This window comes from Procambarus clarkii, chromosome 11, assembly GCF_040958095.1.
Source record: "Procambarus clarkii isolate CNS0578487 chromosome 11, FALCON_Pclarkii_2.0, whole genome shotgun sequence".
Classification (NCBI taxonomy): domain Eukaryota; kingdom Metazoa; phylum Arthropoda; class Malacostraca; order Decapoda; family Cambaridae; genus Procambarus; species Procambarus clarkii.
Genome location: NC_091160.1, coordinates 31843295 through 31867672, shown reverse-complemented (window position 1 = coordinate 31867672; position 24378 = coordinate 31843295). Strand labels below are relative to the sequence as shown.

General features: G+C 46.8%; 1 protein-coding gene across 7 annotated transcripts in view; it reads right to left on the bottom strand.

The window, feature by feature from the left end:
* The window catches only part of LOC123758368 (uncharacterized), a 136680-nt gene that overhangs the window by 102719 nt on the left and 9583 nt on the right, over window positions 1-24378 (bottom strand). For all 7 annotated transcript variants that reach the window (XM_069322490.1, XM_069322492.1, XM_045742685.2 and 4 more), the window contains exon 2: window positions 42-1236. In XM_069322490.1, coding sequence (XP_069178591.1) covers window positions 42-525 — 484 coding nt within the window. In that variant the 5' untranslated portion in view covers window positions 526-1236. The remainder of the gene's footprint in view (window positions 1-41; window positions 1237-24378) is intronic.

The following is a 24378-nucleotide window of genomic DNA, read 5'->3' as shown; positions in this document are numbered from 1 at the left end:
GTTAAGGAAACTGGAATAAGCGCAGGGTTCGAACCACTTACCTGTCTTGCGTCCCGTGTGCGCGAAGTGCACCAGGAAGTCGTCGTCGTCGTCGTCGTCGTCAGTGGTGCACAAGTCCTCGTGGAGCACGTGCGGGTCGGGCGGCTGCTGCTCCCTCTTCTTCATCACCTTCAGGAGATCCACCACGTCACTGTCGCAGTCTGAGGGCGGGCCGTCGCCGCCCTTGACAGGCGTCCCCCGCTCTATCTCGGTGGTGTAGCTGCTGGTGGTGGTGCTGCTGGGGGTGGTGGAGGCTCCTGGCGACGCTCGCGGGCCGCTGCCGCAGGTGGAGGCGCAAGACGGGCTGAATACCGGCGACGAGGACGACACGGGGGATAACGGGGCACAGTGGGCGTCGACGGGCACAGTGGAGGAGAGGGCGGCTGTGTCCTCGAGCGACGAAGAAGGTGGCGGCGGGGTGACGCAGGCGCCGGAGAAGGGGCTTGGCGCCGGCGGGAGGAGGACCTCCGTCTCCACAGACTCCATGATACCAAGGTGTCACCCACAGGTCTGTGAGCGGTGTGTCTGTGTGCTTCTAGTCACTCCGCCTGGTGCTGCACACGCCCTGTGGCTCGCCATCTTGAAGACACGCTGTGGGACGCCATTTTTAAGAGACTCGCCGGGCTAAATATTTAATTTTTTGTCTAAACTGCATCATACTCTAAATATTTTAACTACGACACATCCAAGCCTTTCTCACGCCGCAGAAAATCAAAGGACCGCTATAAAAATACATCTTAGATTAACATTTTTCGTTTGACACTTTCAGTCACTTTCACGTGACTTACGAGCTCAGGCAACACGTAAGACCTATAGCATACTTAAACATTGCAATTACTAAGAAACACGTTAGACTGAAGGCGTTATTTTTAGTATTCCAGATCATATTAATTTATTAACTTCGCCACTGTCCACCCTGGTGTCATATCAGAATGGAAAGTTTTAATTTTCATGTACATGCAGTTTCTATGTACAGTTGTACCATTCTGGGTGTTGCACTATTTTATGTGATCTTTTGCACCATTTTTTTGGGTGTACAACACCATTTTCTATGGATGGTTAGTTACATCTTTTTCTATGGACGGTTAACTGCACCATTTTTTGTGAACGGATAACTGCACCATTTTCTATGGACGGTTACGTGCACCATTTTTAGTCTAAGTTGCACCTTTCCCTTCTTTTTAGCTTTGCGGTTTCCTGAAAAAAAGAAAGACAAAAAAATCAGCTTAGTATACAGAAAATGTTTCTGACTGGCAGTTGTCATATATTGAGTGACGTCACACGAAGAGCTGTTCGAGGCTGTAGGTTGACCTCCAACACACTGTGGGGTGCTGGGGGTCAACCCACGTTGGGTCCACACAAAGTTTATAGTTAGTTTTGAATGATGAGTTACATCAGTGATTCCATTTGAAGATTGCATCAGCAGCCCTTTCTCTGAACCCCCTTGCGCTTCTGTACAAACTCCCCCCCCCCCCTCTCCCTTTCCCCCCCTCCCAATACCTGCATTGTTTACATGGAACAGCTGTTTGTGTGACGTCAGTGCTAGGACTCTACAAAATACAGATCACAGACTCGTATACTAAAAAAAAAATAGAACAGCATTACAAATACCTATTTTTTTTAATTAAACCTAATTTACAAAATTTGATTACAATAATGTAGTGTTGACGAGACGAAAGAATATACAGGAAATAAGCTGGCATAATTTGAGGAATGATATGTGTATGACACCAAGGTGATATGAATGACAAGGTAGAAATGAACCCCCCAACACTAATACAATAGGTATGATGGTCTGCCAGGCCTGGGTCTTCACTGAAGAACATGTATAATGAAAGAAAACAATGCGTCAAAGATACAAAAGTATAGGCACAGGGACATACAAAACTGTGTCGTATGAGTGGTGTAAAGGTACAGTAACAATCTAGTTGATCACATGCTTGTGTAAAGAAACATGTTAACGTAAGCATGGAGGATAAAAGAATGTAAGGAGGATTAAAGTATGTATGAAAGCTTGGGTGAATATGTCTTCTAAAGACAGAGGTGAAGACCTAAACACACAGATGTGATAAGCAAATGACCCGGGAGAGCACAGAATTATTATTAACAACATATTTATTAACAAAATAAATAGACATCTTGGCCTAAACGGAGTAACTGAAATAGATCTTATTAGAGTAAGGATGTTAACTGACGGTGATCGAATACCTGGAACCTTGTCAACCCAATTGTTTCATGACGAGGCGAAGGTGCTGCAGGTAGGAATCCTAGGTCCTAGTTCTCCTCTCTCTCTCTCTCTCTCTCTGTCTCTGTCTCTGTCTCTGTCTCTGTCTCTGTCTGTCTCTCTCTCTCTCTGTCTCTGTCTCTGTCTCTGTCTCTGTCTCTGTCTCTCTCCCTCTCCCTCTCCCTCTCCCTCTCCCTCTCTGTCTCTGTCTCTCTGTCTGTCTCTCTCTGTCTCTCTCTCTCTCTCTCTCTCTCTCTCTCTCTCTCTCTCTCTCTCTCTCCCTCCCTCCCTCCCTCCCTCCCTCCCTCTCTCTCTCTCTCTCTCTCTCTCTCTCTCTCTCTCTCTCTCTCTCTCTCTCTCTCTCTCTCTCTCTCTCTCTCTCTCTCTCCCTCCCTCCCTCCCTCCCTCCCTCCCTCCCTCCCTCTCTCTCTCTCTCTCTCTCTCTCTCTCTCTCTCTCTCTCTCTCTCCCTCCCTCCCTCCCTCCCTCCCTCTCTCTCTCTCTCTCTCTCTCTCTCTCTCTCTCTCTCTCTCTCTCTCTCTCTCTCTCTCTCTCTCTCTCTCTCCCTCCCTCCCTCCCTCCCTCCCTCCCTCCCTCCCTCTCTCTCTCTCTCTCTCTCTCTCTCTCTCTCTCTCTCTCTCTCTCTTTCCTGGACCACCTCACCATAATTCAGTAAGATTTATTCATAAAATGTAAATGATCTTTGTCTTTCCTTTGTCACTCACGCACTTCCCCCCCCCCTACACCACCCTCCTTTCACGTCTCTCCCTCACCACCCCCCTCCCCTTAGTATTCCCTCCCCCCCCTCCCCCCCCCCTTCCATGGACAATGTGGTGTTCCAGCAGTCAGCCACTTGGCCCTGCTGGCACGGCCTGGGCTGCTGAGCAGGCAGGTTTGATTTCCTGTATCGCTCTGCTTTCCCTGCAGTGTTTATAAATATCACCATATTGACATATTTGAGTGATTTCTGTTATTATCTATGTGTCTTGACTGTCTCTGCTGTTGTCTGCTGCCTGTCTGTATGTTTTCCTGTGTCTGTTTCTCTGCTCTGGTCGACCCAGTCTCTATGCAGGACTATCACCGTCTCTGTCCCTCTGTCTGTTTTCTGTCTCTCTCATATATACATAATATAATAGTTATACATTGACATGAGGGTAGTCACGGTGGGAGGAGCCTAGCGGTGTGAAATCGTAAAATAATAATAATAATAATAATCTCTCTTTGATTTTGAGAAAAGGTCAGGGATCGTATCCTGTAGAAGGATCGTAGGTTTTATGCTACTAAAACAAAGTCAAATAATTAGAACGTTTCAGTTAATAATCCCAATATCAGTGTACATATTTGTCATATTACTATAAGAAAAAAAAACATTATTTTTGTCACATATTTAGTCAGGCCTAGCTGGCAGGCAGTGTCAAAAACAGTCATGGGGGTCAGTATGTGACTGTGGTACACTGTTCTCTCTTGGATTCTGGCCACCCCGACCAGCCTATGTCCGTCCTGTACCCCAGATTCGTCCCCTTGCAACGTTGGGTAACGCTAGCCCCCAAGGATCTGGCCTTCAGCGCTGTTTATCTCTCATCTACCTCATAACATATATGATTCTTTCTTTTATTCAAATAATTCATTGTGTCGGGGGAGAGAGGAAGTCAGATTGTATTCATACACGTTAGGCTGTTTTTTATCGAGATCTCTCCCCCCCAAGGTCGAATATTATAATATATATATATATATATATATATATATATATATATATATATATATATATATATATATATATATATACATATATTATATATATATATATATATATATATATATATATATGTCGTACCTAGTAGCCAGAACTCACTTCTCAGCCTACTATTCAAGGCCCGATTTGCCTAATAAGCCAAGTTTTCCTGAATTAATATATTTACTATAATTTTTTTCTTATGAAATGATAAAGCAACCCTTTTCTCTATGTATGAGGTCAATTTTTTTTTATTGGAGTTAAAATTAACGTAGATATACGACCGAACCTAACCAACCCTACCTAACCTAACCTAACCTATATTTATTGGTAAGGTTAGGTTAGGTAGCCAAAAAAAGCTAGGTTAGGTTAGGTTAGGTAGGTTAGGTAGACGAAAAAACATTAATTCATGAAAACTTGGCTTATTAGGCAAATCGGGCCTTGAATAGTAGGCTGAGAAGTGCGTTCTGGCTATTAGGTACGACACATATATATATATATATATATATATATATATATATATATATATATATATATATATATATGTGTCGTACCTAATAGCCAGAACGCACTTCTCAGCCTACTATTCAAGGCCCGATTTGCCTAATAAGCCAAGTTTTCATGAATTAATGTTTTTTCGTCTACCTAACCTACCTAACCTAACCTAACCTAGCTTTTTTTGGCTACCTAACCTAACCTTACCTATAAATATAGGTTAGGTTAGGTTAGGTAGGGTTGGTTAGGTTCGGTCATATATCTACGTTAATTTTAACTTCAATAAAAAAAATTGACCTCATACATAGAGAAAAGGGTTGCTTTATCATTTCATAAGAAAAAAATTATAGTAAATATATTAATTCAGGAAAACTTGGCTTATTAGGCAAATCGGGCCTTGAATAGTAGGCTGAGAAGTGAGTTCTGGCTACTAGGTACGACATATGTATATATATATATATATATATATAGGCGCTCCACGTATATATATATATGCGCTCCACGTATATATATATATATGCGCTCCACGCTCCACGTATGCGTATATGCGCTCCACGTTGGGTTAGGTCTTGGACCCCGCCCCGGGTGCCCCTTGCCGGAGAGTGCGCAGGTGAGCGGGTGACCTACAGTGGTGTGTGTGAGACAATACGTCGTGGCCCGGACTGTTCCTGTGACCAGGGGACGGGGAGTGTCAATGAGCTGGGATGAGAGGAAGCTGGCTCTTCAGGGGTCTATATATGGCCGGGTAACGACGTGTGCTCCCGTACCTTCATCTCTTATTGCATAAAGGCTTTTTGTTCTGCTGCTGGAGGGAACTTCTCAATTTTATTTTAATGGGAAACTCATTATGAATGAGGGAACCCAGGCGCACAATTTTTTTCAGTGTCAGAGTAGTTAACAGGTAGAATGCATTAGGCAGTGATGTGGTGGAGGCTGACTCCATACACAGTTTCAAATGTAGAGTTGATAGAGCCCAGTAGGCTCAGGAACCTGTACACCAGTTGATTGACAGTTGAGAGGCGGGACCAAAGAGCCAAAGCTCAACCCCCGCAAGCACAACCAGGTGAGTAAACACTTGTAGTGTAGTGGTGGTTTGGTATGAGTTACACTGCAGCTGAAATATATCGGATTACGTCTGACGAATACTGTAAAATAATTGAATCAGGATTTCACAATCTCGGTACATAAAAAAGTATAATGCAGGCGAGGAGTCACAATAACGTGGCTGAAATATGTTGACCAGACCACACACTAGAAAGTGAAGGGACGACGACGTTTCGGTCCGTCCTGGACCATTCTCAAGTCGATTGTGAGAATGGTCCAGGACGGACCGAAACGTCGTCGTCCCTTCACTTTCTAGTGTGGTTTGGTCAACATAAAAAATATACTTACTCACCCCAAATTGTCAAGTCATTTATATATATAGGTACCATAATTAAGGCCAGTACTGATCCTTGTGGGGGTACTAGTTACTGTCGAGGTCAGCTGGTCTCACCCTCAACACTGACCTGAGTGTTTCCTCTTAAACACTGCTGAGATCTGTTATGTTTGCCAGCTGCGCATATGCCACTGATGACATTCTGTTGATGTGTGCTTCTCCGGTGACAGCTTTGCTACTCTCCACTTCTAGATCCATTTCTTTTTGCAATACTGGAAGCTGCCCCACTGTGTGCTGGCCCTGTGGTCTCCCTCCCTCCTCTACTCCCATTACCTTGCGCCTACTTGGATTGGAATCAGGTAGTTATATTTCAGATTATTTCTGAAGGTAGTTCAGGTCCTATAACCTTCTGCAGTCCTCACACACACACATTATTTGTAGTAGTTTTGCATTACCTGAGAACTCAGATATGACTGGATTCACCTCATTGTTCGTGTCACTGAATTATGTCAGAGGATGGGTCTTGGCACCGACTCTTGCGGCACCGTTGATCACTAGCCTCCAGCGTCATACTTTCTCTAATGTTTAGAGAGAAGGTCTTCTCTCTAATTAGGTGTTTACCTAATGCTGTCTACAGGGAGCGAGTTTAAGATGTAGAGCCTCGCCCTCGAGCACTGTAGCCAGTTTCTTGTTTACATTTCGCGTCGTTCTAAACTGTCAAACATTTTCTGGAACATCAAGGATTCGAGCTCCCAGTTGTGCCCCCATAGTTTTGTTGCTACGCGCGAGTCATCTTATGTTAGATTTAGCTCTCTTAGCTTGTTGTAATTTGTGTGACTTGTCAGGTGACATTCTTAATGTCTTCCTGTGATTTACCAGGTGTGGGTAATATAGTGGAGCTGCGTATCCTAGCACTGACCCTACCCACACTGTGTATAAGTTTGCACGAGTCCTTGAATAAGCTTTTTGTTGACATATGCTGCTGATGGTATTCAGCACATGCTGTTATAGCAACATAACATAATCTCTGTTATTATGACCACTCTTTGTCCTCTTTATGGCCTCTGCAACTGCCTCCTCGCACACTGAACTTTCTACTCCCCCTCTTTAACCTTTTTTTTATATATAAATGTTAATCTGTAGTAGCCAATCGTCGGTCCGCACCTTCAGCCTGTGTAGGTCATCCTGCAATACTGTACAGTCCGCGTCGGCCTCCACCCTCTTCGTTACCTTCATATCGTCTTTATATTGACATTCGTTAACCTACTTCCTCTGAAATGTGAGTGACGCACATCAGGGACTGTAGTGGTCCCTTAGGGACCTCTACTGCCACTCCTCCTCCGTCCTGCCACTCCCCCTCCGCCCTGCCACTCCCCCTCCGCCCTGCCACTCCCCCTCCGCCCTGCCACTCCCTGCTCTACTACAACCTGTTTGCCAGATACTCTCTAATCCGGACCAATATCTTCCCTGTAACCTCAGCCTGCTCCAACAACTTGTGAGTTAGCCCTTTGCGAAGGATAGTGTCAATGACTCTCTGGCAATCTAGGAAGATGCGTCCCCCCCCCCCACACCCTGCCTCTTCTGCCGTATCTTAGTAACGTTGTCGTTGAATTTCCACGAGGCGGCGGGGTTTACTCTTGTTGAACCTCACTGTCTCTTGGTCACAAAGTTGGTCTTGGCTAGAAGTCTTCATCATCATCTTAGCTGAGTGTTACGGACCCGAGCCCAGCGTCCGAGCATGGAGCAGTGACGACCGCGCCATCTGTGGGTCAGCTCCCGAAACCCCCTCCAAATGGACGACGCCATCTAGTGAGGACGAGATATACTGGCCACAAAGGCTAGTTTCCCGTCCTAATCAGCTCATAACACAGCCGCTGCTGACCTCTGGTGAGGTGACGCTTAGACAGCAACGCCATCTATGGAGTGGATAGGTGGGCGTTTGTGTCTAAGCCTGTAAGTGAGGTGCCCTAGAGTGAAACTAGTACTGATGACGTGTCTGATTACAGAGTCGACCTGGGATTGCTGTAATGAACGTTGGATTAGTCTACCCAAGGCAGCCATATGCCTCCAAGTGTTAGCTGCAGAAGCTGTGAGTCACCCCCCGGATGAACACTGTTGTGTTAGCCTGCCTGTGACGTGGCAGTTGAGGAATTATCGTACCCGGGGTTGACTAGTGGAGAAGACTAACCACTGGGGTGTTGTGGTGAGGAGAGTGATCTGTGGAATCACACGAGGCTCCTGCCTAGGGCTCGCAACCCTAGTATCGGTCGTGGAGTGGCCTACGCAGCGAAGCTGATTGGAACCTGCCAACTAAAGGCTGGATTTGTGGTTGACGGCCTCCACGACGGTGCACCCAGTGGGACTGTGATTTGGCTGGCCTGTGGCCGGGGTAGACTCGCCAAGGGAATCAAAGGATTCATCGTGAGGCCACAAGAGAACCAGGACCACTCGTCTTGAGCACCGTGAACGTTCAGGTTCTTCAGAGGAAGACCACATTGTACATAACAGTGTTTAAACCTCCCCCGTGTGATAATCTATATATTATTTATGGTGATGGTGATAATTATATTATTAAGTTTTTGCCTTTGTCTCCCTTCCCCTTTAATTTACTTGCATTACGGAGCACACCCCTTGAAAGCCACTACTAGCTTGGGGCCGGATACCCAAGCTCTACTAACATCAGAGAAAGAACCCAGTTGCGACCCAATAGGGCCGTAACACTGAGGATGATGATTTTTCCGTCTGAGATTTAACATGTCTACTTATTTGAAGATCTGTAGTTTGAAGCCACATATCTCAATACTTTTTTTTTTTTTTGAAGGGTTGTAGTTTATGGTCTTGTGTGTACCTTTATTTAAACGGGGAAACCATGTTGTTCCTGTTATGCTCCTGTCTGCGTCTTTTGTCATTTAAGGGGGGAGGAGGGGGTATATATATATTACTACTACCATTATCCTTCGTCCTATCATTGTCATATTCCCTGCTATGTAGTCTGTGAAATCTTCACATCCTGGGATATCCATCTCTTCCAAACTCCATGTCTTCCTTATCAACAGATCCACTCCTCCTCCTCTTCCTTTCCTCTCTTCCCTTACTATATAGTAGTCCTGTGAAACACTACATTTGTTATGATGCCTGAGAGTTTTGTTTATGTGAGTGCTATTACATCTGGGTTTTCTTCTAATGTCATTTCTACAAGTTCATATTCGTAATCTCATCTATGTTTGTGTACATCCCTTTGAAGTTCACTTTCGTCTATTCATCCTCACTTACTCTTACTCTTGATGGCTGTTCCCCAGGTGCAGACAGTTGCTCTATGGACTGGGCTGCATGGGAGGGGTTGATGTGCTGTGCGATACTTAACATGGATTCAGAGAATGCTGGAGTGGGGCATGGTTGAAGGAGAGGGGGGAGGGGGGAGAAGAAAGGACTTGTGGGGTGGGAGAGAAGGGAGGGCTTGGGGGTGAGGGGAGAAGGGAGGGCTTATGGAAAAGGGGGAAGATCGACTGGGTGGGCACTTTGTGGGGGGGGGGGGTTGGAGCAGGTAGGACTTCTATTGGATGGAAGGTGGGGGGGGGGGGTGATGGTCCTCTCACTGGGGCTGCTGAATTGCTTGTGGAGGGTTCCTCACTCCCCTCTGGGATTGTAGGGGATACCTGGTTGATACCTGGTTGATGGGGTTTTGGGAGTTCTTCTACTCACCAAGCCCGGCCCGAGGCCAAGCTTGATTTGTGAGAGTTTGGTCCACCAGGCTGTTGCTTGGAGCGGCCCGCAGGCCCACATACCCACCACAGCCTGGTTGGTCCGAAACTTCTTTTAGAAAACTGTTTAGTTTTCTCTTGAAGATGTCCACGGTTGTTCCGGCAATATTTCTGATGCTCGCTGGTAGGACGTTGAACAACCGCGGACCTCTGATGTTTATACAGTGTTCTCTGATTGTGCCTATGGTACCTCTGCTCTTCACTGGTTCAATTCTGCATTTTCTTCCATATCGTTCACTCCAGTACGTTGTTATTTTACTGTGTAGATTAGGGACCTGGCCCTCCAGTATTTCCCATGTGTATATTATTTGATATCTCTCTCGTCTCCTTTCTAGAGAGTACATTTGGAGAGCTTTGAGACGATCTCAATAATTTTGGTACTTTATTTCGTCTATGCATGCCGTATATGTTCTCTGTATTCCCTCTATTTCAGCAATCTCTCCTGCTCTGAAGGGGAAAGTGAGTACTGAGCAGTACTCAAGACGGGACAACACAAGTGACTTGAAGAGTACAACCATTGTGATGGGATCTCTGGACTTGAAGGTTCTCGTAATCCATCCTATCATTTTTCTGGCTGACGCGATACTTGCGTGGTTATGCTCCCTAAACGTTAGGTCGTCGGACATCATTGTTCCCAAATCCTTGACATGCTGTTTTCCTACTATGGGCAGATTCGATTGTGTTTTGTACCCTGTATTATGTTTCAGATCCTCATTTTTGCCGTACCTGAGTACCTGGAATTTATCATTGTTAAACATCATGTTATTTTCTGTTGCCCAATCGAAAATTTTGTTAATATCTGCTTGTAGTTTTTCAATGTCTTCAGCAGAGGTAATTTTCATGCTGATTTTTGTATCATCTGAAAAGGATGACACGAAGCTGTGACTTGTGTTTTTGTCTATATCTGATATGAGAATAAGGAACAGCAGTGGTGCAGGGACTGTACCTTGAGGTACAGAGCTTTTAACTGCGCTCGGACTCGATTTTATTTGATTGACTGTTACTCTTTGTGTTCTGCTCGACAGGAAACTGGGTATCCAGCGTCCTACTTTACCAGTTATTCCCATTGACCTCATTTTGTGTGCTATCACTCCATGGTCACATGTGTCGAATGCCTTTGCAAAGTCTGTGTATACTACATCTGCATTTTGCTTTTTTTCAGGGTGTTGGTTCCCTGATTCCCTTCTCTCTCTCCCTGTGCTCCTTCCTACCATCTGCTGCCCTCATTCTCTCATCCCATCATATCCCTCTGAAGGAATACCGTTTTGGACTTTGTTACATGTAATAGTGTGCTCCACCTTGCTAGAAGGTTCACTTTTGTGCTCTCGTTCATGAATACGACCTTTCTCAGTTGGTCTCTCTCCTTGTACTGGCCAAGCCTGTCACCCTTTTCTACATTTTATTCAGTCCTCTCCATCTGTACCCATTTCAAGATCTCTATCATTGCAGCCCTTTTCCTCATTTCTTCACTCCATCTGACCGGAACCTGTATGTTCCTTAATCGTACTACGATTACTGCTTTTTTCCTCTCTATCAGCTGACAAGTACATCTTGCTGCTTCCTGAGAAGTAGCTACGTTCATGGTAACTTCTGCCTCTCAACCATTAATCACCTGGTGCTCAGTTTCCTGAGCCTACTGGGCTCTATCATGTCTACACTTGAAACTGTGTATGGAGTCAGCCTCCACCACATCACTGCTTAATGGATTCCATTTACTAACTACTCTGACACTGAAAAAGTTCCTTCTGATGTTTCTGTGGCTCATTTGGGTACTCAGCTTCCACCTGTGTTCCCTTGTGCGGGTACCACCCGTGTTAAATAATCCATCCTTCTCTACCCTGTAAATTCCCCTGAGTATGTATGTGGTGATCATGTCTCCCCGAGCTATTCTATCTTCTAGTGACGTGAGGTGCAGTTCACTCAGCCTTTCCTCGTAACTCATGTCTCTTTGTTCTGGCACTAGCCTAGCGACATACCTCTAAACTTTTTCCAGCTTCGACTTGTGCTTGACAAGATACGGGCTCCATGCTGGGGATGCATACTCTAGGATTGATCTTACATACGTGGTATACAAGGTTGTGAAAGATCCCTCATATAGGTTTCTGAAGGCAGTTCTGATGTTAGCCAGCCTCGCATACGCCGCCGATGTTATTCTTTTGATGTGGGCTTTGGAGACAGGTTTGGCATGATATCAACTCCTAGATTTTTCTCTGTCCGTTTCGTGAAGGACTTCCTCTCCCATTCGATATCCTATGACTGGCCTCCAATTCCCCCTGCCTAGTTTCATTACCTTGCATTTACTTGGGTTGAACTTTAGTAGCCATTTGTTGGACCATTCCTTCAGTTTGTCTAGGTCATCTTGTAGCCTCATACTATATTCCTCTGTCGTAATCCTCCTCATAAGTTTTGCCTCATCATCAAAAAGTGAGAGGAACGAGTTTACATATATCAGAAACAGTATAGGTCCAAGGACTGAGCCTTGTGGGACTCCACTATGACGCCTCGCCACTCTGAGACCTCACCCCTCACGGTGACTCGCTGTGTCCTGTTGCTTAGGTACTACCTTATCCAGGAAGTACCTGGATGTGTGTGTGTGTGTGTGTGTGTGTGTGTGTGTGTGTGTGTGTGTGTGTGTGTGTGTGTGTGTGTGTGTGTGTGTGTGTGTGTGTGTGTGCGCGCCTGTGTAACCTCAGCTCAGCTGGTGGTGAATATAGGTCAAGTTAGACGAGGCAGCTGTTCACCGCTCCTGTTGCTCTTACCCCACCACCACCACCACAACACCACCACCACCACAACACCACCAACCACCAACCACCACAACACCACCAACCACCACAACACCACCAACCACCACCACAACACCACCACCACCACACCAGTCACCAACACTCAACAAGCCTTCATACACTCCACCTACGAATCTCAACATCTTCCCACAATATTTGGCGGCAGTGTTTACATTTATTCAACTTCATTTACAAGCCTCGTAACTTGACAATCAAATGATATTATTGTTATAAACAGCCTCCTGGTGGCCTCGTTGCTCGCAGACTGTTGTATAAATCTTAAGAAAGCCGCTAAAGATTGAGAAAAGCTGTACAGGTTGGTGAGGAGAGTAGATGCGTGGTGCCGCTTGGGTCTGGTTGCTACCACAGTGACCTGGGGCTCGCTGGCCGTCTTCCTCACTGTGGGCACTCACTTTCTTGTTGTATTACAGATATTGTGTTTACGAGTCAAACAAATGGTGTGTGTGTGTGTGTGTGTGTGTGTGTGTGTGTGTGTGTGTGTGTGTGTGTGTGTGTGTGTGTGTGTGTGTGTGTGTGTATTCACCTAGTTGTGCTTGTGGGGGTTGAGCTCTGCTCTTTCGGCCCGCCTCTCAACTGTCAATCAATCAACTGTTACTACTATTTTTTCACACAAACACAGCCAGGAAGCAGCCCGTGACAGCTGACTAACTCCCAGGTACCTATTTACTGCTAGGTAACAGGGGCATCAGGGTGAAAGAAACTCTGCTCGTTTTTGTTTCTCGCCGGCGCCGGGAATCGAATCCGGGCCATAGGATTGCGTGTCCAGCGTGCTATCCACACAACCACCGGCACCAGGGCGCCGGTGGTTGTGTACTCACCTAATTGTGCTTGCAGGGGTTGAGCTCTGGCTCTTTGGACCCGCCTCTCAACTGTCAATCTACTGGTGTACAGGTTCCTGAGCCTACTGGGCTCTATCATATCTACATTATAAACTGTGTATGGAGTCAGCCTCCACCACATTACTGCCTAATGCATTCCACCTGTTAACTACTCTGACACTGAAAAAGTTCTTTCTAACGTCTCTGTGGCTCATCTGGGTACTAAGTTTCCACCTGTGTCCACTTGTTCGTGTCCCACCCGTGCTGAAGAGTTTGTCTTTGTCCACCCTGTCAATTCCCCTGAGAATTTTGTAGGTGGTTATCATGTCTCCCCTTACTCTTCTGTTTTCCAGGGACGTGAGGTTGCGCTCCTTTAGCCTTTCCTCGTAGCTCATACCTCTCAGTTCCGGGACGAGCCTGGTGGTATACCTCTGAATCTTCTCTGACTTTGTCTTGTGTTTAACTAGGTATGGACTCCAGGCTGGAGCTGTATATTCCAGGATTGGTCTGACATATGTGGTATATAAAGTACTGAACCATTCCTTACACAAGTTTATAAAGGCAGTTCTTATGCTGGTCAATCTAGCATATGCCGCTGATGATATCCTTTTGATGTGGGCCTCTGGAGACAGATGTATGTGAATGCATGTGTGTGTATATGTATGTATATGTATGGGTATAAAGTATATATGGAAGCTGATCAGAATTACATTTCACCTTTGTAAATGCACATTAATGACACTATGTAAAAGACACATCGAACACTTTATGTAGGGCATACGTAAATCTGTGTATCTATGTATTTACGTATGTAGGTTAGCTTAGCATTTTAAAAGCACCGAATCACCTTCTGTGGTTGAGTGTTCAATAAACCCCTGAACTATATGTTTAACACTTCTCTAACCCTGTCCATGGAGGACAGAAGAAAATGTATATATGCTGGTTAGCATTGTAAATGTGTGGCCACGTCTGTGGTAGAAAATAATAATAAAAAAAAAAACTACCAGCCAACCAACCACCTCACGCTCCAACAACTCCCCCACACTTGAGTGCAAGCATCATTCTACCACGGACACGAACGGCTACTTTATTCGCTTCTCCTGTCAGGCCGGCTTAGCTTTAACATAACGCCAAAATGTTCTAAATAACAACATATACTACGACACATGAAATACCGCCACATCAGATGTACATAATGGACCAATAAAGATTCAGTCCCAGGACTGAGGCGGGACGCGGCCTCCACCACCACCGCCAGCATCATAACACTGCCAGCGCGACCTTCCCAGACAAGACGCGCGAGTAAATGGTCGTATACCCAGCCCCGCAGCTGTTACAGAATGCCCCCGAAGAACATACCTATGTAATTATAACGGGCAGGTAATCCTCCCTCACCCACCACCGTCCGACTCCCATTACGTCGCCTAGGTCCAACCCCTCCAAAGAATTTCCTTTGTGTACGCCAGGCAGACATTTTGCGCGGGAAAGGAGTTTGGCGCGAAAGTTGACGGGGCCGTGACTTTCATGGCGGGAAAGTAGTTCACCTGATAATGTAAATATATATTTAACCGCATTGCGTAGTAAATTAACGTTTACAGAAACTGGGAATGGTTTGGTGGGTCGTCTGCGTTATAGCAAGAGAACTGGGGCCAGATTCACGAAAGGACTTACGCAAGCACTTACGAACGTGTACATCTTTCCTCAATCTTTGGCGGCTTTGGTTACATTTATTAAACAGTTTACAAGCATGAAAACGTCCCATTTAACTGTTGTTATTGTTATAAACAGTCTCCTGGTGCGTCGGAGGTCATTACTGTTTAATAATTGTAAACAAAGCCGCCAAAGATTGAGAAAAGATGTACAGGTTCGTAAGTGCTTTCGTGAATCTGGCTCCTGGTTCCAGGGCTACGACAAGAACAGAGGTACTCACCTAGTTGTGCTTGCGGGGGTTGAGCTTTGGCTCTTTGGTCCCGCCTCTCAACCGTCAATCAACTAGTGTACAGATTCCTGAGCCTACTGGGCTCTATCATATCTACACTTGAAACTGTGTATGGAGTCAGCCTCCACCACATCACTGCCTAATGCATTCCATCCGTTAACTACTCTGACACTGAAAAAGTTCTTTCTAACGTCCCTGTGGCTCATGTGGGTACTCAGTTTCCACCATAGGTGCTTACCTATCAGTGACCCCGGGCTGTGAGATGTTTCTTCATGCCTCGCCAACCAGCCATTTATACCTGGCGCACTAATTACCCTCTCAGGTGATCAGGTCATCACCAGCAGAATTACTGACGCCACAACAGCAATAGTTGTATAGTAGTAGAAATAGTGGTAGGAGTTTAAGCAGTAATAGTAATAACTAAGATTATGGTAGTGGTGGTGGTGATAGTGGTAGTAGTGGTGGTGGTGGTGGTGGTGGTGATAGTGGTGGTGGTGGTGGTGATAGTGGTAGTGGTGGCGGTGATAGTGGTAGTAGTGGTGGTGGTGGTGATAGTGGTGGTGGTGGTGGTGATAGTGGTGGTGGTGGTGGTGATAGTGGTAGTGGTGGTGGTGATAGTGGTAGTAGTGGTAGTAGTGGTGGTGGTGGTGGTGGTGGTGGTGGTGATAGTGGTAGTGGTGGTGGTGATAGTGGTAGTAGTGGTGGTGGTGGTGGTGGTGGTGGTGGTGATAGTGGTAGTGGTGGTGGTGATAGTGGTAGTAGTGGTGGTGGTGGTGGTGGTGGGCTTTAGACAGTTTCCAATTTGTGTACTATAAAAGAGGTGACCAGGACAATACTGGTGCAAGACCTGGTGCTGACTCTCGTGTGCTGGCTCACTGCACGCGGCTACACTCCCACAACCTGTTGTCCTCTCAAATACTGCATCACATCTTGACGTTACAATCCCCAACGGCCAAAATATGATGCACTATACATCACAGCGGCTCCTCAAATTTACGGGCTGTCCCGATTTCTATTCGCGGGGGCCTCGATTAGATTAAGTTAGGTTCGGGCAATATAAAAATGCGACGTGCTGTTCTAGAGGACGGGATGTACCATGAGCTATGGGAAGGGAAAGCACTAGTTAGATGGCCAATACATATGTATGAATACATGTGCGGCAGCATGTATGTAAGGGCGGCAGCAGGGGCTGTAACAGCAGCAACTACAGGGGGGCACAGCCTGGGCAACTAACTACAAGAACAATAATAACAGCAGCACCATGAACAACGACATTGTGAACAAGAACAACAGAGGAGCCGAGTTTCCGGTAAACGGGACTACTAATAATAGGTATCATTAACCAACGCGAGGAGCCCCAAACCTGCCCTGGCCTGGCCTGACCTGGCCTGGCCTGGCCTGGCCTGGCCTGGCCTGGCCTGGCCTGGCCTGCCCCGGCCTGGCCTGGCCTGGCCTGGCCTGGCCTGGCCTGGCCCGGCCTGGCTGGGCCGCCCGTCACAACCCGGCCAACTTTCTCCGCGCCAAAAATCCGTGACGGGTTGAGAAGTACCTTTTGCGCCCGGGATCTTTTCCCCTCGTGTTTGTGTCTTCCTCTTCGACGCTTCTCCTTTCTCTGTTGCGGTTCTCATTGCAGGACACTGCAAGCAACCTACGTAAGGCCCACCGTCGAGTATGCAGCTCTGAGCTTGAGCACCACTACAGAAGAGGCACACTATACATCTAGAGACTCTCCCAAGACATGGCTCATTCCCACGCTAGGACGACCAAACTAAGTGATCGGCACAGACGACAACTCCTCACAACGTTACCAAAGAAAAACAATTTTGTTGAAGTGATGATAACGTTAAAGACGTTAATTTAAAATTGATTTAAAATCGGAGTGACCAATCGTCAAGCTTGCGCTGTCTAGCCAGCGTGATATAAGGCTAACTAATTTTTTTAAGACACAATCTATATCTGCCCACATAAACTCCTGTTTTGCCTGTAAATTAATGAGAAGATCACCTGATTGGTGCTCCCGTGAAGCCTGTGGATCGTGGCAGTGCGAGGCAATGGTGTAGTTAAGTGTGCCGTGTAGTTAGTGTCAAGATCATGACACCTGGCCAGGTTAAAGTGCCGTCTGAGGGGCCAGAACTGTATTACAGCTTTGTGTGTGACACTTCGTAAAGAGAACTCCCAAACCTTAGCTTACATGTAGTAAATGAGTTACTTTAATGTACACACATATGGCTGTATTATTGACTACTCCTCCCTTACATATAATATGTCCTCCCCTGTAAAGGTAACCACATCCATACTAGCAATATATATCATATAAACTTAATGGTACCGTGACTGCGATTCCCTGCCTAACAGGTGGAGTTAAGAGGCGACCAATAACCCGGCGGAATTCCCCGGGATTGCGAGCCGTTGCTGCAAGTTTTCCCCTGTGTTGATGACCAGTGGGAAGTAGTCCCACCATACTGGACCGGCGATACTGGTGCTCCAAGGAAAGGTAATCTAAGAGACTGTAGGTTCTGCACCTCCGCTGCTCAGCTGTCACTCCCATGATGACTCTCCACGCTGTACTCGTGTCCCAGACCAGGTCCTCTTCCTACACCTTCTCTCTCTCAAACACCTTTTCTTCCCCCAGAGTGGCCGAGGTTGGTGGCTGAGAGAGCCTTGATCTAGCCTAATATTTTTTTTATTATTTTTTACATTTCGCCCCGAGGGGCGAGTTTATTGGGCAGCGCCACTCATCCTGTGAGTGGACACACCGCCATAGTGACAGTATTGGGCAGCGCCACTCATCCTGTGAGTGGACACACCGCCATAGTGACAGTATTGGGCAGCGCCACTCATCCTGTGAGTGGACACACCGCCAGAGTGACAGTATTGGGCAGCGCCACTCATCCTGTGAGTGGACACACCGCCAGAGTGACAGTATTGGGCAGCGCCACTCATCCTGTGAGTGGACACACCGCCATAGTGACAGTATTGGGCACCATCACTCATCCTGTGAGTGGACACACCGCCATAGTGACAGTATTGGGCAGCGCCACTCATCCTGTGAGTGGACACACCGCCAGAGTGACAGTATTGGGCAGCGCCACTCATCCTGTGAGTGGACACACCGCCAGAGTGACAGTATTGGGCAGCGCCACTCATCCTGTGAGTGGACACACCGCCATAGTGACAGTATTGGGCACCATCACTCATCCTGTGAGTGGACACACCGCCATAGTGACAGTATTGGGCAGCGCCACTCATCCTGTGAGTGGACACACCGCCATAGTGACAGTATTGGGCAGCGCCACTCATCCTGTGAGTGGACACACCGCCATAGTGACAGTATTGGGCAGCGCCACTCATCCTGTGAGTGAACACACCGCCATAGCAGCATGTACAACACTCCCCAAACGGAAGAAAACCCGCTGGGTTGTTCATCCTGTCACTTGTACCCAGTAAAATGGAGAAGGAGGTGCGGGGTTAGGAAGGAGGCACGGGGTTAGGAAGGAGGCGCGGGGTTAGGGGGAAGGAGAGGGGTTAGGAAGGAGGCGCGGGGTTAGGAAGGAGGCGCGGGGTTAGGAAGGAGGAGGCGCGGGGTTAGGAAGGAGGAGGTGCGGGGTTAGGAAGGAGGAGGTGCGGGGTTAGGAAGGAGGAGGTGCGGGGTTAGGAGGAAGGAGAGGGGTGAAGCTGGACTCAACCTCTCCCTCCCTCCACCACCCCCGACTCCTGTACCCATCCTAAGAGCTGCTCTCCTACAACGACCACCTTGTGGCAACGGTGTTTAAAGCAGGTCACAGTGCCTGTTGGCCGGGGAGGCGGCCAGCGGTGAAAAAGCAAAGGAGAGCGAGGGAGGGAGAGAGAGAGGGGAGGAATGTGAAAGGGAGGGGGGTGATAGAGAAGAGGATGTGGGAATAATGTGGAAAGGTGAGAAGTGGGTAAAGATGGAGGAGATAAAGGAATAAAGAAAGTGAGTAAAGGGCTAGATGAATGAATGAATATGAGAGAGAGAGAGAGAGAGAGAGAGAGAGAGAGACAGAGAGAGAGAGAGAGAGAGAGAAAGAGAGACAGAGAGAGAGAGAGAGAGAGAGAGAGAGAGAGAGAGAGAGAGAGAGAGAGAGAGAGAGAGAGAGAGAGAGAGAGAGAGAGAGAGAGAGAGAGAGACAGAGAGAAAGAGAGACAGAGAGAGAGAGAGAGAGAGAGAGAGAGAGAGAGAGAGAGAGAGAGAGAGAGAGAGAGAGAGAGAGAGAGAGAGAGAGAGAGAGAGAGAGAGAGAGGCGCCCGTCACACCAGTCTGGGGCAGCGACACCATTACTGCAGTAGAGGGCAAGGTCGAGGCCGCCCCGCTACCCCTGGCCCAGACCGCTCCCCCTCCCCCGCCCCGGCCCTCAGCGCCCTGCTTCCTGCTGCCCACTGGTTAGGGGGTTGAGGGCAGAAGATGGAACAAAGGGGAGGAGAATAGGCAAGCGGGGGTTGCTTACCCACCAGTGTGCTTCCCTACCAGTCACTATGTAAGGGAAGACTGAGTTCTTGTTCTACAATATTATTAATAATAATCCCGCGGTAACGAACTGGGTGGGGGGCAGCCGTTATGGTGGAGTGTGGCCGGCTGGGCCAGCTGGCTGGCTCCCTCTCACGTATCTGGCAGCTTTCTCAAAACCCAAATGTCGAGTACACAATGTGTCAACTTTGTGAAAGAGAAAACATTCACTCTCTTGAACATTATATTGTAGAATGTCCCATATTGACTGACTTTCGCCCTCCTGGGCTAAGGTATGCTGAACTGTGTAATTACTATATGAGTACTGGAACACTTGATGATATATTGGACTTGTATGGACAGGATGAACAACCCAGCGGGTTTTCTTCCTATTGGGAAGTGTTGTACATGCTGCTATGGCGGTGTGTCCACTCACAAGATGAGTGGCGCTGCCCAATAAATTCGCCCCTCGGGGCAAAATTTAAAAAAAAAAATTTGTATCCAAGATTGACCATGTAATATATCAATCATACAATGTATATATATGATGTAACTATATAACCTGAGCTTGTAAAAGCACCTTCATCACCTTCAGTGATTAAGTGCTTAATTGAACACTAGTTTCTTATCAGCTATCTCACCCTGTCAGAGTAAATGAGACAAATGTATGTGAATGCATGTGTGTGTATATATGTATGTATATGTGTGTGTGTGTATGTATATGTATGGGTATAAAGTATATATGGAAGCTGATCAGAATTACATTTCACCTTTCTGAATGTACATTAATGACACTATGTAAAGAACACATCGAACACTTTATGTAGGACATACGTAAATCTGTGTATCTATGTATTTACGTATGTAGGTTAGGTTAGCATTTTAAAAGCACCGAATCACCTTCTGTGGTTGAGTGTTCAATAAACCCTTGAACTATATGTTTAACACTTCTCTAACCCTGTCCATGGAGGACAGAAGAAAATGTATATATGCTGGTTAGCATTGTAAATGTGTGGCCACATCTGTGGTAGAAAATAATAAAAAATAAAAAATAAATAAATAAAAAATAAAACAGCCTACGTCTTGCCTACACTCACAGTGGTGTAACAGAGCCTTGAGGTGGTCTCCTGTCTTGCCTACACTCACAGTTGTGTAACAGAGCCTTGAGGTGGTCTCCTGTGTTGCCTACACTCACAGTGGTGTAACAGAGCCTTGAGGTGGTCTCCTGTCTTGCCTACACTCACAGTGGTGTAACAGAGCCTTGAGGTGGTCTCCTGTCTTGCCTACACTCACAGTTGTGTAACAGAGCCTTGAGGTGGTCTCCTGTGTTGCCTACACTCACAGTTGTGTAACAGAGCCTTGAGGTGGTCTCCTGTGTTGCCTACACTCACAGTTGTGTAACAGAGCCTTGAGGTGGTCTCCTGTGTTGCCTACACTCACAGTGGTGTAACAGAGCCTTGAGGTGGTCTCCTGTCTTGCCTACACTCACAGTGGTGTAACAGAGCCTTGAGGTGGTCTCCTGTGTTGCCTACACTCACAGTGGTGTAACAGAGCCTTGAGGTGGTCTCCTGTCTTGCCTACACTCACAGTGGTGTAACAGAGCCTTGAGGTGGTCTCCTGTGTTGCCTACACTCACAGTGGTGTAACAGAGCCTTGAGGTGGTCTCCTGTGTTGCCTACACTCACAGTGGTGTAACAGAGCCTTGAGGTGGTCTCCTGTCTTGCCTACACTCACAGTGGTGTAACAGAGCCTTGAGGTGGTCTCCTGTGTTGCCTACACTCTCAGTGGTGTAACAGAGCCTTGAGGTGGTCTCCTGTCTTGCCTACACTCACAGTGGTGTAACAGAGCCTTGAGGTGGTCTCCACCACCGGCCCCGGGCGCTTCCCACCACCGTCCGCCCCACCACCACCACTGGCACTGTGTCACTCTCTCTTGTTTCTTATAGTAAGCTTGGAACAATGTCCTATACTGCCTCTCTTCACTATGTTTTGCGCCAAAACTTTGAAAAATAATTTTCCCCCCAGCTCTATTCAAATTAAATTGGCTCCCTACGGTGTGTGGCTCAGTTGTTGTGCCTATAATCTTCAGAAACTGAATGTGTCTCTTAACCCTGATAAAACTGTTCACTATATTCCCCCTTAGAAAGATGTGGAGGTCTCTGCATTATACTCCCATCAGTGTAAAACAAATGTATAACACTGACATTTTGAGATGTATAACATTAGAAGCTATTGACAGTCATCTTCAAATTCTCAAACCGACTGAATCCTATGCCTTTACTGATGGCTCTGTGCAGTTAGGCACTGGTAGAACAGGTTGTGCATGTGCAGTGTATAAAGGGAATGAAATGATCATGACTAGTACACAGAGATTGAACAACTGGGCAAGCACGACACAGACCGAGCTATTGGGTATTTATCTAGCCACTGAATACCTTAAGCTCAATGGTGGTGGAGTTATTTTCTGTGACTCTAAAAGTGCTCTGCAGTCCTTAAATAACCCATCACAATGTATGTCTGAAGTAGCTTGTAATATTAAATGGAATGTAATTTTTGCCAATGATAATAATTCTTGTATAAAATTTGTGTGGATCCCATCCCATGTTGGAGTTGAAAAACATGACTTTGTAGATCAATTGGCCAATGAGGCTTGCAGGAAAGAAAACATTGATTATGATTTTGGACTATCTAATGCAGTTATTAGAAACATACAAATTAAAGAAATTAATTCAGATTTAGAAGAACTAAGAAATGCACAGAGACCTGAAAGCTGCAGTATTAAAAGTTATGACAAGTTCTGTAATAATAGGTATTTGTATGGTCAGCACAGTAATCGGACCAGGCAATGTGATGTAGTCATTGCGCGAATTCGCCTTGGCTATAGACACATCTGGCAGGTTAGTGAGGCTGAGCCACTACCAGAATATTCAGATTGTAAACTCTGTGATAAACCTTTAATGCATTCACTAGAACACTATATTGATGAATGTGAAACCGTAGAGGACTTTAGACCTCCTGGCCTCTTGTACCACCAACTGTGTAACTATTGCATTGACTCAGGTGTTCTGGACGACATCCTAACAATTTACCCAAAATTTGCTTGTCCATTTTAAAGAATGAAGAACAATTTTTATTTATATTCTAAGCTGTATCACTTATGAATTCATCCCTGCCCTTGTGTGGCAGTGCACAATAGAAAGTTGTTTTCACATATCCATACATTAAAACATTGATTGTAACCATGATATATATGTGCTTCAGCCTACAGTTTAGACTTATTGTCTTATGTATGACCCTCTGTCCTGCGTGACAGTGAATACTAGCATTATCCTCAATTTAATAAGACTATCAAAATCCTCAGATTAGGCAAAATTGTAATTAATTTTGTCAATAAAGATGTTAATAATAATAATCTCGTCGCTGCCCTATATAGTACCTATATTTTCAAAGGATGAAAGTACAAAATATGTACTGTTGCGCTCCCTAAAAAGTACCCTTTTGTACTACTGATTTTATAGACGTCATGAGAACCTAGCAACAACCTTAACTTTCCATAGGCCTAATGTATTATGCACTAGATTAGGCCTAAGATTTCACGAAAGTAACCTAGGCTTATTTTAGCGTTGGATAAGTAACGTTTAAAGTCCTTTTTTCAGTTGTTCTTGTGAACTTTGGAACTTCGACAGTGGGAAGCGTCGACTTTGTGTACAATAGTTCATAGTTTGTACATTCCAACTGTTGTACACGCTACTGAGGCGGGGCTGTTGTACACGCTACTGAGGCGGGGCTGTTGTACACGCTACTGAGGCGGGGCTGTTGTACACGCTACTGAGGCGGGGCTGTTGTACACGCTACTGAGGCGGGGCTGTTGTACACGCTACTGAGGCGGGGCTGTTGTACACGCTACTGAGGCGGGGCTGTTGTACACGCTACTGAGGCGGGGCTGTTGTACACGCTACTGAGGCGGGGCTGTTGTACACGCTACGGAGGCGGGGCTGTTGTACACGCTGCTGAGGCGGGGCTGTTGTACACGCTACTGAGGCGGGGCTGTTGTACACGCTACTGAGGCGGGGCTGTTGTACACGCTACTGAGGCGGGGTTGTTGTACACGCTACTGAGGCGGGGCTGTTGTACACGCTACTGAGGCGGGGCTGTTGTACACGCTACTGAGGCGGGGCTGTTGTACACGCTACTGAGGCGGGGCTGTTGTACACGCTACTGAGGCGGGGCTGTTGTACACGCTACTGAGGCGGGGCTGTTGTACACGCTACGGAGGCGGGGCTGTTGTACACGCTGCTGAGGCGGGGCTGTTGTACACGCTACTGAGGCGGGGCTGTTGTACACGCTACTGAGGCGGGGCTGTTATACACGCTACTGAGGCGGGGCTGTTGTACACGCTGCTGAGGCGGGGCTGTTGTACACGCTACTGAGGCGGGGCTGTTGTACACGCTACTGAGGCGGGGCTGTTGTACACGCTACTGAGGCGGGGCTGTTGTACACGCTACGGAGGCGGGGCTGTTGTACACACCGTTGAGGCGGGGCTGTTGTACACACCGTTGAGGCGGGGCTGTTGTACACACTGTTGAGGCGGGGCTGTTGTACACACTGTTGAGGCGGGGCTGTTGCACACACTGTTGAGGCGGGGCTGTTGTACACACCGTTGAGGCGGGGCTGTTGTACACACTGTTGAGGCGGGGCTGTTGTACACACTGTTGAGGCGGG